A 14,214-nucleotide genomic window follows, 5' to 3' on the forward strand; every position below is an offset into this window, starting at 1 on the left:
ATCTCAGGGTTGCCAGGAACAGTGTTTCAGCCACTGAATGCCAGGAAATTTTCGATTTCCTCCTGAAAGTCAATAATGTAAATAATGAGGGAGATAGATGCACCTCACCAGGGGAGGGCATCCCAAAAACAGGGAACAGCAGGTCAGTGCCAACCATGCAGCAGTAGCATCACCAAGAAGCTTGATTTGGTTGGCCCTTGGGCCCTAAGCCATTTAGGGCTCCATCTACTACTACTAATAATAACTTGAATTGGCTCAGTAGCTCACTGGCAGCTAGTGCAGTGCTTTCAGGACCGGTGACCCCCTGATCTCATTGGATCCCTACACTAGTTTCAGTCTCCAGACTATCTTCAAGGGCAGCCCCACAAACACATGGTCTTACCTGGTATATATATAAAAAAGCTTTCCTATGACTTTAGCCCATGACCAGCATGGTAATGCAAATCAATCAATGCTATATGACATATTCTTATAGTGTGGACTGCTAAAAGCTCTGTTATTCTCAATTTTTTTAAAAAAACACCAGATTAACATTCTCAGTTTTAACCAGATCTATTACTGAGAGACTAGCTATTCTTCCAAGGTTCAAAACGTTCTTCTCCCGGGACATTTACAGCCTTGTTGACATTGCTGAAGCAATGCACACAACTCAGGGACTGTGTTTACTGCCGCCAGTTAGTGTACTTGGCATCTGAACAGCTCCAGCTTCTTCCATCTAAGGAAGGTGGTATCTGTGGTCCTATAGAGATGTTGTCGGGACTACAATGCTCATCAGCCCTTGACCATGAGCCACGTTGGTTTCACGTAAAGGAAATTCCGACTAAACATCAGGAAGAACTTTCTGACAATTAAGAGCTGTTGGACAGTCTCCCTTAGGAGGTGCTGGGCTCTCCTTCCTTGGAGGTTTCCAAGCAGAGGTTGGATGGCCATCTGCCATGGCTGCTTTAGCTGAGATTCCTGCATTGCTGGGGGCTGGACTAGATGACTCTGGGGGTCCCTTCCAACTGTACAATTCTATGATGGGAGGGGGAGTAGGTCAGCCCCGCCCCGTGTAATTGATCAGAAGACGCAACACATTATTTGCATGACAATGCCCACTAACGGGGGGGGGACTCAAATATTTTACTGGGGCGGAGCTAAGGGCCCCTCGGCCCTTAGGAGTTGGCCCTATGCAGCAAAGAAAGGGGAGGCCAATGGCACGGAAGGGAGAGGAAAGAGAAGTTGCTCGGCGCTTGATCCATTGCGGAATCCAATGCAGGGGGGGGGGGAGGCAGCGAGATGGTGCATGCGCATTTGCGATGGAAAGCATGCGCTGTGTATGTGTTGGGGGGGGGGCTGTTAAGACATGCACCAGCGTTGCTGCTACAGCTGCCGCCGCCTCGAAGTGCTGCCGGGTCTGCAGAGAGGAAGAGGAGGGCTGCCCAACTCTTGGTGCGATCGCGTGTCCGCCAGGAAGGGGTCGGGTTGGGAGAGCTCCGAAGCGGCGCCGGCGGAAAAGGGGCGGAGGAAGGAGGAGCGAGACAGAGGAGGCGGGCGGCTTCGAAGGGTGAGTCGCGGCACGGCTCGCCGCCCCCCTCGCTCCCGACTCCCGCAGGAGAGGAAGGGGTCCGCGCCACGCTTGCCACCCCACCCTAGGGCGTCCACAGAGGGAGGCGGTGCAGCCTCTCTCGGGCGCGGCTCCGTGAACCCCGATCCCCAAAGGCTGCCACTGCCAGTGCCCCCATGGCAACACCTGAGCCTGCCTCCGAAGGGGAGGGTCAGAAGGGAGAGCCCTCCCCACAGAGGTGGAAGGAGGGACGTGGGATCTTTGGCTTGTCCCATGGAGGAGGTGGGGAACCTGATTTGATTTTAGCAATGCCGAGGTGGTGCGTCTGCCCCCCCTGCCTCCCCACGCCTCTTTTTCCTTCTTAGCAGTGGATTCAGACGTGCCACACACAGTTGGTGAAACAGAATATGGGAATTCCAACCTCTCCCCTCCGCTCAGCGGGATGACGGCTGTAATGCCATTTGATCTGCCACCTGCACTTCTTCCTTACCTAAATAAAAGAAAAACAGGCAGGATAGAGTTGGGATTTTGGGGGGGGAACGTTTTTTAATAAACAAACAAACCAACAAACGAACAAACAGAAGTAGCAAAATCAATCACCATATGTTTGAGGTTCTGTCTTTCAGTACTGTGCTCTCCACCTTCCACAAACCTGGTAAACCTCCCAAATGTTATTTGAGGTGTCACCTGCTGAGTTAATTTCAGCAGGTCGTGCTGAAATCCAGTAGTCCCAGGGCTATTTTGAATTTCTGTGCCTTCAAGGTAGGGGTGTTTTGTCTGTCAGTCGTTCTCAGAGGAGAAGCTGCTTAGGGCATTTGCCCATAGGTCGAGGGAGCCGGCGTTTGTCCGCAGACAGCTTCCGGGTCATGTGGCCAGCATGACAAAGCTGCTTCTGGCGAACCAGAGCGGCGCACGAAACGCTGTTTACCTTCCTGCCAGAGTGGTCCCTATTTATCTACTTGCACTTTGATGTGCTTTCGAACTGCTAGGTGGGCAGGAGCTGGGACCGAGCAAGGGGAGCTCACCCCGTTGCAGGGATTCGAACCGCCGACCTTCTGATCAGCAAGCCCTAGACTCTGTGGTTTAACCCACAGCGCCAAAGATGATTGGAGCATGGGTTACATGCCATATATTGTGAATTTCCTGCGGTGGGGAATGTCATCAGTAGACAACAACACATTGCATGTGTTTGTGTGGCCTCCAGAGTCATATTTTTGAATGTTTTCTCCTGTTTTTGCATAGGGTCAAGGAGCCCAGTTAACTCCCAGCATTGTTATTTGTTGGATTAGTTATTGAAGAGATGGCCCATACTGCTGCCAACTGCTATTTTGAAAGGATGATAGTGGCAGGATCCACACTCCATTTCACTTGCCGATAGTCTTAAAATGAAGACCTTCATTTAGGTAAGTATATGAAAATGTGGTAGATCACTTGACTCCTGAGGCTTCCGCCATTTTGGGTGAAAGTAGCGGCACTCCTTAATCCCAGGGGCATTGTTAGAAAGTGGCTGAGGGGGACCAAAGCCCTGGGCCTGTTGTGATGGGCCACAGATCCCATATTCCTTCTCTCTCTCGTGTAAAAACTTCCTTTAAAAAAAATGCCTGTAGGTCAACTAGGCACCCTGCACAGCTCAGTGCTGCTGAGACTCCATCCATGCACCATCTTAATTTTCCAGAGACATCTATGCATATAAGTTAACATATTCAAATGTTGTGCAAGTTTGTGTCATTGGACTGTGCCCCAAGTCCTTTAAATACCTAGTAGTGGCTCCCATTAGGTCTTTACTGCTTTGCGGCAGCCACGTTTCATGATATGTGGAGAATTCAGAAATGCACAAGAATATTCCTAGAAACAGAAGGCATCCTTTTCCATAATGGAATAGCTAGTAGTTGTGGTTGGAAACTTGATTGTTCCACACAGAAACACACACACAAACACTTGAATATTTTCGTATGTACTTTGTTGGCATTGTAAAGTGTCTTGAGAAATCAAGCTGTATTTCACACCAACAAAACAGTATATCGTTCCAAGTTACGGAGTATATAACATCTCACAGGCACGCATTGTAGATATCAGGATGGCTTAGAACACGAAGAGAAAAGCAATGACAAACCTAGACAGTATCTTAAAAAGCAGAGACACCACCTTGCCAATGAAGGTCCGTATAGTTAAAGCTATGGTTTTCCCAGTAGTGATGTATGGAAGTGAGAGCTGGACCATAAAGAAGGCTGATCACTGAAGAATTGATGCTTTTGAATTATGGTGCTGGAGGAGACTCTTGAGAGTCCCATGGATCAAACCTATCCATTGTGAAAGAAATCAGCCCTGAGTGCTCACTGGAAGGACAGATCCTGAAGCTGAGACTCCAATACTTTGGCCACCTCATGAGAAGAGAAGACTCCCTGGAAAAGACCCTGATGTTGGGAAAGACTGAGGGCACAAGGAGAAGGGGACGGCAGAGGTTGAGATGGTTGGACAGTGTTCTCGAAGCCCACAAACATGAGTTTGACCAAGCTGCGGGAGGCAGTGGCAGACAGGAGTGCCTGGCGTGCTCTGGTCCATGGGGTCACGAAGAGTCGGACACGAGTAAACGACTAAACAACAACAACAAGAACACAACACAAAATTTACACGGAAAATTTTCATGTGCAGAGAATATATCGTTGACACAGGATTATTGTACAATGGTATATTTTGCTCTGCTTAGCCTTGCGTGCTTGTGTTTTTCTAGTGCATGCAGTTGTGTGCATGCTGCAAAACGGACTTGGTAAATGTGCACATGGATTGAATGTTCCATCTTATCCTCTGTTATATGAACTTCTTTAACATATGAAACTGCCCTTCCTGAACCAACAAAATGTGATCTGCTTTTCTCATTGATTGACTTGCAGCTGCCCCTGCTGGAGCAATATTGAGGCCGCTTCTGAAACAAAATTACCTAAGAACATCAGAAGCTGCCTTCTACTGAGTCAGCCCATTGTTCCATCTAGCCCAATACTCCTGTCAATAGTGGTTCTCCAGGGTTTCAGCCAGGAGTCTCTCCCAGTCCTAGCTGGAGTTGCCGGGGATTGAACCTGGGACTTTGTTCGTGCAAACCATGTGCTCCAAACCCTGAGCTATGGCCCTGCCCCAATTTACCACACACATCATCAGCACACAGAGAAGCAAAAGATCCAAAGCTTCGAGAGGAGAGGACCATGCTTGCCAGGTGAATGTGGCTAGCCTGAGAAACACACTCTGGTCTTGAATTGGTGTCATGTAATGACTATGATTTTGTAAATACAGTATATATATAATTTTTATTAAATTTTCTGTTTTACAATTTAAAGATATCAATGACTTCCCTTCTTCTCTTTCCATGGTTCATTTTACATATCATAAATCCCTGCATATTTTACAGAAACTATGCCATTCAGTATTCCATTATTACATCCATCTTAACTTGTTTACACTGTTGGATTTATCTTAATGCTGCCAGCGTTTTCAGCTGTACACAGTTATTTCACATATATGCAATAAATGTTTTCCAATCTTCTCTAAACATATGATCTTCTTGTTCTTTTATTCTATATGTTAAGTCTGCAAGCTGCACATATTCTGTCAACTTAAGCTGCCACTCTTCTTTGGTTGGGACCTCGCCTGTTTTCCATTTTGGGACTAACAAAACACAGGCCGCAGTAGTGGCATACATAAATGACATGATTTTGAGTTGTGTGTTCAACTTTTTACCAGGTGGTTTTGGGCAAGCCACCATCCCTCAGCCATAGACTTATCTTCAGTGATAACAACGCAGACCTACCGGACAGTGTCGGTAGTGAGAGGAGTGTGTGAAGTGCTTTGAACGGGAATAAGAAACACTAGGCAAATTACTCATTTTTTGTCATTTCTTGTAGAGGAGTCTTGGGCTCATGAAGTTAGCAGCACCTGCCATGGTGGACGTTCCCTCTTCTCCCACCTGTGAAGTGGATTTCTCACCATGTTGCATACCTGAGAACGGCTCTGAAGGAACCAAGCTGCTGGTATCCCTGGAGGACTGGAACGATGGTGAGAAGGAGCTGGACTCCGCCGGAAGCTCCCTAGGCCACTCTAGGAAAAAACACTTTCTCTGTGTCTCATTGCAAGGCAAGGATGCCGATGCCGCTACCTCCGAGACTGAGGTGTGGGTGGCAGAACTGCAACACTCTTCCCTCTCCAGCTACAAGCGCCAGCAGTGTAGAAAGCAAGGGTTCATGGCCCAGGAGGTGAGCAGGCCTATAGGCAGCATGGAGGAAGCTGGGCTTTCCCATGGGAGACATCTACAGTGTCAGGGTGCCTGCAAGAAGAAGAGAACTGCGGAGAATGGGCAGGAGGTGCGGGAGAATCTAGATGCCCAAGCTCCCTGCTCTGATGACGTGGTGCAGCTGATAAATGAAGATGGGGTGTATTCCTCAGCCAAGCTGGTGCCCACTACGAAGGTGGCGCTCTCGCCGTGCCTGCCGCAGCATTTGGAGCACTGCAGAGGGGAGGATTTTGAGATCCGGCAGGTGATTGTGGATGAGAAGCCATTCCAGTGTGCCATCTGTGCCAAGGCTTTCAAGCGGGCATGGGAGCTGTTCAGCCACGAAGTGGTGCACAATGAGGAACGCCCCTTCTGCTGCCAACTGTGCCAGGTGAGGCGGGTGAAAGCAGGCAGGAAGCTAGAATTGGGAGTGAAAGGAAAAACACACAGAGAACTAAACCCTTGGTTCCCACGATTAGAGCAAGGTAAAAATCCAACTTGTATTTTGAGGCAGAGCTCATCGTTGGAAGGAACCAAATGTATTAATTCATGCTTCCTGCTTTCCTGGACCTGTAAACACCGTCTAGGGCAGAGAGCCTTTCCCTGCAGCATTTTCCTTGGGAGGAAATAGTAAGGGATATATATGTGTGTGTGTGTGTTTTGTGTTCTTTATATTGCAATTTTATGAAGGGCAGTATACAAATTTAATTAATTAATTAATTTTCTGTATGAAGAAATATTCAGAATTGAGGAACAGACAATGTTATATTTCTTAAAGCGGCATTGGTTTCCCCTGAACCAAATGGCACCTACTGCTGTGGGGCTATTTTTCCACCCTCATTCCCTGCTGCAGCTACTTTCAAAACTGCTAGGTTGTGTCCTTCAACCTCTACCAAAGCCAGTGGCTAGTGCAAGTGTAAAGAATTCTAAAAATAAAATGTTATTTATAAAATGCCCTCTAGAATCCTACCCCACTCCATGCACCCTTGAGCTTCTGTGACTTTTCTGCCTTGCAGCTCCTTGATCTATAATTCTATATCGCTTTTGAAAAGGCATTTTCATCCTGATTTTTAGCCCCAAAGGCTCCCAGAGTGTTTTACAAGATTGGTAGTACCGGTAGGACACTCCCTATGAACAAGTTTACAGTCTAAAAGACATGGCACAAGAGGAAGAAAGGGAGGGGAGGGGGAAGGAAAAAAGCAAACTCAGTTCTTAACGAAGGGGTGGGGAACCTTTGGCCTGCCATATGTTGCTGGACCGCAACTCCCACCATCTCTGACCATTGGCCATGCTGGCTGGGGCTGATGGGAGTTGTAGTCCAGCAACACCATTGCAAAGTTGCAGTTCTCATATATAAACAACCAGCTGGGATGGAAGCAGTTCAGTTCTGATGGAAACAGCTCAGGAAAGCCAAAGGCATTCTTTTCATTTTGGGCAACTGCTGGTAGCCACCAGCCATTCAAAAGCAACCAGAGCTCCTTACATAAGGATGTTTCATGGTTAAGCCATACAAAAATCCAAAGAGATGACCATCTTCTTTCTGTGTGGCTTTATCAATATGATAAATGACAGGCAATTTATGCAGAGGAGCAGGCACCGAAAATTATTCCTAACTGTCCGGCAGGGGATCCCTGGGGGTTGCTACGTTTGTGTCAGCCTGTTGTTTTCTGCCCCGCTTTCCCTCTCCCACTCCAGGCCTCGTTCAAGCGCCATTCGGACTACAAGAGCCACGCCCTTGTGCACACGGAAGAGCGGCCCCATCGCTGCGAGCTCTGCGGGAAGCGTTTCAAGCGCGCCTCCAACCTCGCCGAGCACCGGCGCATCCACTCGGGGGAGCGCCCGCACCGCTGCGCCGCCTGCGCCAAGCGCTTCAAGACGCCCTACGAGCTGCAGAGGCACATGCTGACGCACTGCGCGGAGCGGCCCTTCGCCTGTGCCGCCTGCGGGAAAGGCTTTGCCGCGCCGGGGGCCCTCCTTTTGCACCAGCGGCAGCACTGCGATGACAAGCCCCACGTCTGCGGCGTCTGCGGCAAGCGCTTCGCCTACGGACACAGCCTGCGTGTCCATGAGAGGGTGCACACCGGGGACCGCCCGTTTTCTTGCGTCCTCTGTGGCAAGGCCTTCAAGCAGTCCAACGCGCTGGCCTCACACGAACGGGTGCACACAGGGGAGCGGCCCTTTGCCTGCGCCACATGCGGCAAGGCCTTCAAGCAGTCCTCGTACCTGGCCATCCACGCGCGGTCTCACACTGGCGAGCGCCCCTATGCCTGCGGGGCGTGCGGCAAAGCCTTTGCGCGGCCCTCGCTCCTCCTGCAGCACCAGCGCGTCCACAGCACCGAGCGGCCTCACCGGTGCCGGCACTGCAGCAAACTCTTCAAAGACTTGGCCTACCTGGCTGTGCACGAGAAGGTGCACACCGGCGAGACCCCGTACAAGTGCTCTGTCTGCCAGAAGGGCTTTGCGCACCCGTCCAATCTCCTTCAGCACCAGCGAATCCACCGGGATGGATAGCGAGGACAGGCATAAAGAGTAATTTGCCATTCGATGTAACTTTACGTGCCCCGACTAACAGAAACGCAGCAGTTTCTGTTCACCTGTACACTCCAACCTGCATCGGTGCCATACATGCATGCTGCGGTAGACGGAGAGCATCACTTGCATGCCCTTTTGCACATCCCCCAAGCCATGCTCAAGGTTGCCTGGGTGTGCGTTGTTCTACACAAATGCACTATGGTTCCCCGCCCCTGCAGCGGCACGAAAATAAATAGTAGCTGGAGTATGAGGATCGGGCCTCCATGTATTTCACACAAAATTGCACCCTCTGAGAATCTGTGCTGTAGCTTGGTTCTTCATCCTGCAAGCGTGTTTCTAGTCCATAAGATTATAGAAATAATGTTGAAAACCATGCATTGTGGAGTTTTGCAAATCAGAGCCATAGGGCTGAGCAGGAAATCTACAGGAGCTGCAGTGCTCTGTGGAACCCTTTGTCCTTTTCCTTAGCTATAGCAAAAACAGAAGGCAATTGTGTAAGATAAGCCAATGTATGCACATTGGCATAATTTGCATAATGTGCTCCATTGACTATTTTTTTAAAAGCACAGCCATGGTTCTGAGTATTGTCGCCTTATACCCTGATGGGCAGTACTGCTGACTTATAGCGCCTTGCATATTTGCAGGCGCTTACAGAACTTCTGAAAAAAAGTAATTTGTGGATTCTTTTTATAAAAATGTGGGGGAAATGCCAAGTCTCTCACAGTGTTGTGAGAGTGTGTTTGTGTGTGTATTGTATTATGCAGGGCCATCCTTACCATAAGGTAGAACGAAGCAGTTGTCTCAGGTAGCAGATGCTGGAGGGGCAGAACAGGGGCAGGCTGTTGAAGGTTCCATTAGGCTTGCCATATGCCACCTAAGCTAACCTGCTACCCTCAGGTGCTGACCTGTCACCATTGTTGATGTAAGATTGAATTGCCAGGCCTGTCTGTATTTGGAATGGGAGGGAGGAGGTCTTAACCTTTCTTCTCTGTTGTAGCTTAGGCAGAATGTCAAGCTGTTGACACAATGGGCCTCCTTCCCTCTATCGCTGCCTTTGAGCAAGAGGCGGTATTTGCAGTATTACAGAAATAAGCTAGGGAAAATGCCATCTATATGTTTAAATTGTGAACCGCCCTGAGATCTACAGTTACAGGGGCGGTATACAAATATTAATAATAATAATAATAATAATAATAATAATAAATTTCAATTAAAAAGCAATCCTCTTTTTATTTTCTTTATGTCTTGTGACTTCCACACGCATGTAGTTTATTTGTGGGATGAAAAAATTCCTGTGCTCTATGGGGTTACCAGATTGAGAAGATCAGTGGATCTCACATCCACAAACAGGAGCTTGTCTGTTCATCATACTCTCACACATGAGATTCAAATGGTGTTAATTATGTGTGTGGTCTAAACCACTGAGCCTCTTGGGCTTGCCGATCGGAAGGTCGGCGGTTCGAATCCCCGCAACGGAGTGAGCTCCCGTTGCTCTGTCCCAGCTCCTGCCAACCTAGCAATTCGAAAGCATGCCAGTGCAGGTAGATAAATAGGTACCGCTGTGGTGGGAAGGTAAACAACATTTCTGTGCGCTCTGGCTTACGTCACAGTGTTCCATTGTGCCAGAAGTGGTTTAGTCATGCTGGCCACATGACCCGGAAAGCTGTCTTCTGTGGACAAACGCCAGCTCCCTTGGCCTGAAGCGAGATGAGCGCCACAGCCCCATAGTCGCCTTTGACTGGACTTAACCGTCCAGGGGTTCTTTACCTTTACCTTAGTAGAAACATATACTTAGAATTTAAATAGCATCTCTCAATAGTTCACATTCAGACACAATGACAATCCATCATCTGCTGTTATGAGGGTGCGCTTTCCCTTCCGCTTCTTTTGCACACAAGGGAAAAGAGATTAGGAGGTTCTGCTTTTATTTTGCAACAGGACATAGTTTGGGTTCCTGATTTGAGGGCAATCTATGGTTTGCACAAAACAGTAGTTTGGTGCGTGTAGAAATCTAACTGAATCATCAGACTAGAAGCAGAAGCTAATCTCAACACCCACGAGGGGATGATGAAGAGAAGGAACAGCACACATCTTTTTATGTCGAACTCTGAATCGAACCATTGCCTCTGTTATCCTTACATGCCGGTATTATCTCCATACTGCAGACGCAGGGGCGGAGGCTGAAAGGGCGGTGGATTGCCAGAGGCAAGTGAGTTTATAACAGAGGCAGGGTTTGAACCCTTGCCTTGAGCATTGGCCTCTACTTCTGTGTATGTAAACATGTAAAACTCCCTGTGGCTCAGGGGTGGTTTTTGTGGCGCTGTGGTTAAACCACTGAGCCTAGGCCTTGCCAATCAGAACGTTGGCAGTTCGAATCCCTGCAACAGGGTGAGCTCCCATTGCTTGGTCCCAGCTCCTGCCAGCTTAGCAGTTCAAAAGCATGTCAAAGTGCAAGTAGATAAATAGGTACCGCTACAGCAAGAAGGTAAACGGTGTTTCTGTGTGCTGCTCTGGTTTGCCAGAAGCGGCTTTGTCATGCTGGCCACATGACCTGGAAGCTATACGCCGGCTCCCTCAGCCAATAATGCGAGATGAGCGCGCAACCCCAGAGTCGGTCATGACTGGACCTAATGGTCAGGGGTCCCTTTACCTTTTTTGGTGTTTAGAAACTCATCACCACCAGACCTGGATTCCGATATTGTGGCCTGATTAACAGACCTGGACACCAATAACTTAATGTGACCTGCCACAAAGTTTTCATTTGGTGGTTGTTGCTGACTGCCACCTTGAATTTTGACTAGAACCTCACTGTTCCATCTTTTATAGTGATTTGAATTCAAAACCTAGACATCCATAAAATCCAAATGTTTTTAACAGCCTAACAACAAGAATATTCTACCTGCCCATAACAATGTTAATTTAATACCGTAAGTTGCTGAGAGGCCTTTTTTTAAAAGGTGAAAGCAATTCAGACCTCAGAGCCCAGAATGAGAGATACCAACCAGTTTGGTCTCAGTTTTATGACACTCTTAATCTGCCCCTGGAGACACCTCATCAGTTGCGGAGAGATAGAATTGATCAAGGCTTAAATACCTTCCTCTTGGATACATTTGAAATTACCTGTTAAAACCACATTTAAACCATACAGTCAAAGTAGGCCGGTCACACCTGTGGAAACAAAAAACGATCTTTGACTTTGACTTTCCTAGCTATTCTTTAAGCTCTACAGATCACCACAGATCCTGCACACTCAGGGCTCTTCCACTAGAGGGCATGGAGGAGTAAGAGACTGGGCTCCCTTTGCCAAAATCAGATTTCACCCCCAACCAAGAAACAGTCCAGAGGTAACAGAGGACACCTGTGCAGTGAAGCAAGGAAGGGAAGGGTCCTGCCTTGGTGCAAACAGGTGTTATGGTTGAAAGTTACCTCAGAAAAGGTGGAGACTATCCATAATCTGGGACACTATTGTGGATCTTTCCCCAATTATATAGTTTTATGGTTTTTATGATTTCTATGAGTAAGGCCTGTAAGAAAAAAAGTTGCAGGGTTGAGTGTTTCTCAAAAAGTCGAAAAACACCATTGGAAACGCGATTTCCCATAGGAATGCATTGAAAACGGAAAAATTTGTAAGTTGAAGCAACCCTATCTAAAAATTCGTAAGTCGAAAAATCCCTATCTAAAACCGCTGTGGTTTTTTCTGGATGTCGAGACACTTGTAAGCGCACGGCCATTACCCCCATTCGTAAGTTGAAAAATTCGGTTGTTGAGTCGTTCGTATGTCGAGGTACCACTGTACTCTATTCTCCCTCATTTTCCAGGGCCCCCCCTCACAACAGGGAACATTTTTTGGCCACAGTGCACAAAGTCTTCATTGCACACCCCTCTCTTTTTGTTGATTTGGGGAAAGGTTTTGAAACCTTTCTGTCCTTCTGTAAACCTTCTCCCTTTAACTTGGGGTTTCCATATTTCAAAAAGTGAAAATTGGGATACAAAAGTTGCTTTTTTGGCAATGTTGTTGACCTTTGTTTCAGTTTTGCCCAAAGTTGTTGAGGTTTCTTTCGCAAAAAAAACAATGTTTCCCCCCGGCTATTTTTAAGGAAAATTAGCAAAGGCGACATTGCCAATAGGGATTGCCATATATCCGGATTTTATGTTTGGACACTGCTTTTGATTGCAGTATTCTGGGTATGTCTGGGAAATTCTGAACATATGTCAACCCAAGTTAACTTTTCTGAGTGTAAGCAATGCAACACTTACAGCCTGAACATCGAAAGTATCTCATACACACACACACACACACACACACACACACACACACACGTACTCACCTATGCTGACAAAATGGCTATTGTTCTCATGAGGCCTAGAAATCAGAAACGGCACCCCTAGGCTAGCCGCCATTTCAGTGGCATGTAAAAAGTGTTGTAAACAAAGCCCATCTCATTGAAGCTAGAATATCATCTATTCTGGACAGAGTCCTATTAAACCTGGCAATCCAGATATGTAAAGCAACTCTACAATTCTATGATGAAGTAACATAAACAATAATAAAATAGTATCGAAACAACATGTGCCAAAACATGACAAAATTGGACAGGGTGGGCGGGGGAGAGATATGATAAAGAGTCAGAGAAACAATATAAAAATACAATCTATTCATTCCAAATGTGATACTTTTCACATACAGTATAATAGTGTCTATTAAGGGCCTTAAGACTGCAATTCTGTAGTCACTTGCTTGGCAGGAAGTCCCATTGTGCATAACAGGTTTTACTTTCAAGTACTTGTACTATAAGGCCACATTCCTATACCCACCAACGTAAAATAAGGTCCATTGAATTCCATGGGACTTACATGTATTGGTCTAGGATTGCATTGCAAAGTGCGTCAACTGTCCAATTTATAAAATTGGGGAGTTGGCTCACTGACATTTCAAACCATTTTCTTCCTCATCAAGATCTCACTTTACACACAAACATGTAGCCTTTTAAGAGTTGGTGGAGAAAAGAAATACATCATCAAGGGAAACCCCTTTAGAACACATAATAGCGTCTCTCTCTCGCCTCTGTAATGAACGCAGTAACTAACTCCCAAGGGCAAAGCATTTCACAGCCAAGCTGGAAATATCTACTTTCTTAAAATACATATTCTGTCGGATGAAGACCTACTATCAAGGCTGCCTCTTGCATAATCACAGTCATTATTCAGTCTGGCAATTCATTACCAAAGTGGGTATTTCAGCTTGGCTGAGAGGAAGAATAAGGATACATATGTCATAAATACACTCAGAAAATAAATAAGATGTAAGGTTCTAACCTTCATGGATGTAATGTATTATTCTGCACTGCACTTTCCTGAGGGCTGAGAAGTGCTGGGGTACTGCCACTGGGTCCTCCCCCCTTGAATGAAACATTCCTTGGGGATTTAAGATGCCTGCAATATTGATAAATGTAGAAGTAAATGGAAGCACAGAAGGGTCTGAAAGGAGGGCGCTGGTGAGCTCCCAGAGAAACAGTTTCAGTTCTAGCTAGAAACTTGAAACTCTTGAACCCATGACCCTGAGCTGAAGAGTCCCATGCTCTACCAACTGAGCCATCCATGTATGTACATGCAGTAACAAACAAGTTGGATCTAGCCGCTGTTTCTGTACCCAGAGAGAGTGATGCTACATCAGTGTGGAATTAAAATGTCAGCTGGAATCAGCTGCTCAGAGCACCAGGCTGAATCTTTTTTTTTAAAAAAAAAAGCAAGCAGGGCTCAGGGCAGGTGGGACCTGCAAGGATGTTGAGGCCTGGCTGCTGCCCAAGGATGCCAGGTTGAGCTTGCATCTTCCAAACTGCCAACTGTGGTCTCTCTCCCCCCCCCTCATGCCAGCTTT

At 47.1% G+C, this 14,214-nt stretch overlaps 1 protein-coding gene across 1 annotated transcript; it reads left to right on the forward strand.

Annotated features, from left to right (window-relative positions):
• The first annotated feature begins 1,401 nt into the window (after positions 1-1,401).
• LOC118094655 (zinc finger protein 391-like) lies at positions 1,402-9,522 on the forward strand. The gene is made up of 4 exons (XM_035135220.2): positions 1,402-1,546; positions 2,789-2,949; positions 5,440-6,195; positions 7,500-9,522. Exons 3-4 carry the CDS (start codon positions 5,455-5,457, stop codon positions 8,313-8,315), a joined length of 1,557 nt encoding a protein of 518 aa, XP_034991111.1. The 5' UTR covers positions 1,402-1,546; positions 2,789-2,949; positions 5,440-5,454; the 3' UTR covers positions 8,316-9,522.
• The last annotated feature ends 4,692 nt before the right edge of the window (positions 9,523-14,214 follow it).

This window comes from Zootoca vivipara, chromosome 13 (genome assembly GCF_963506605.1).
Source record: "Zootoca vivipara chromosome 13, rZooViv1.1, whole genome shotgun sequence".
Lineage (NCBI taxonomy): Eukaryota > Metazoa > Chordata > Lepidosauria > Squamata > Lacertidae > Zootoca > Zootoca vivipara.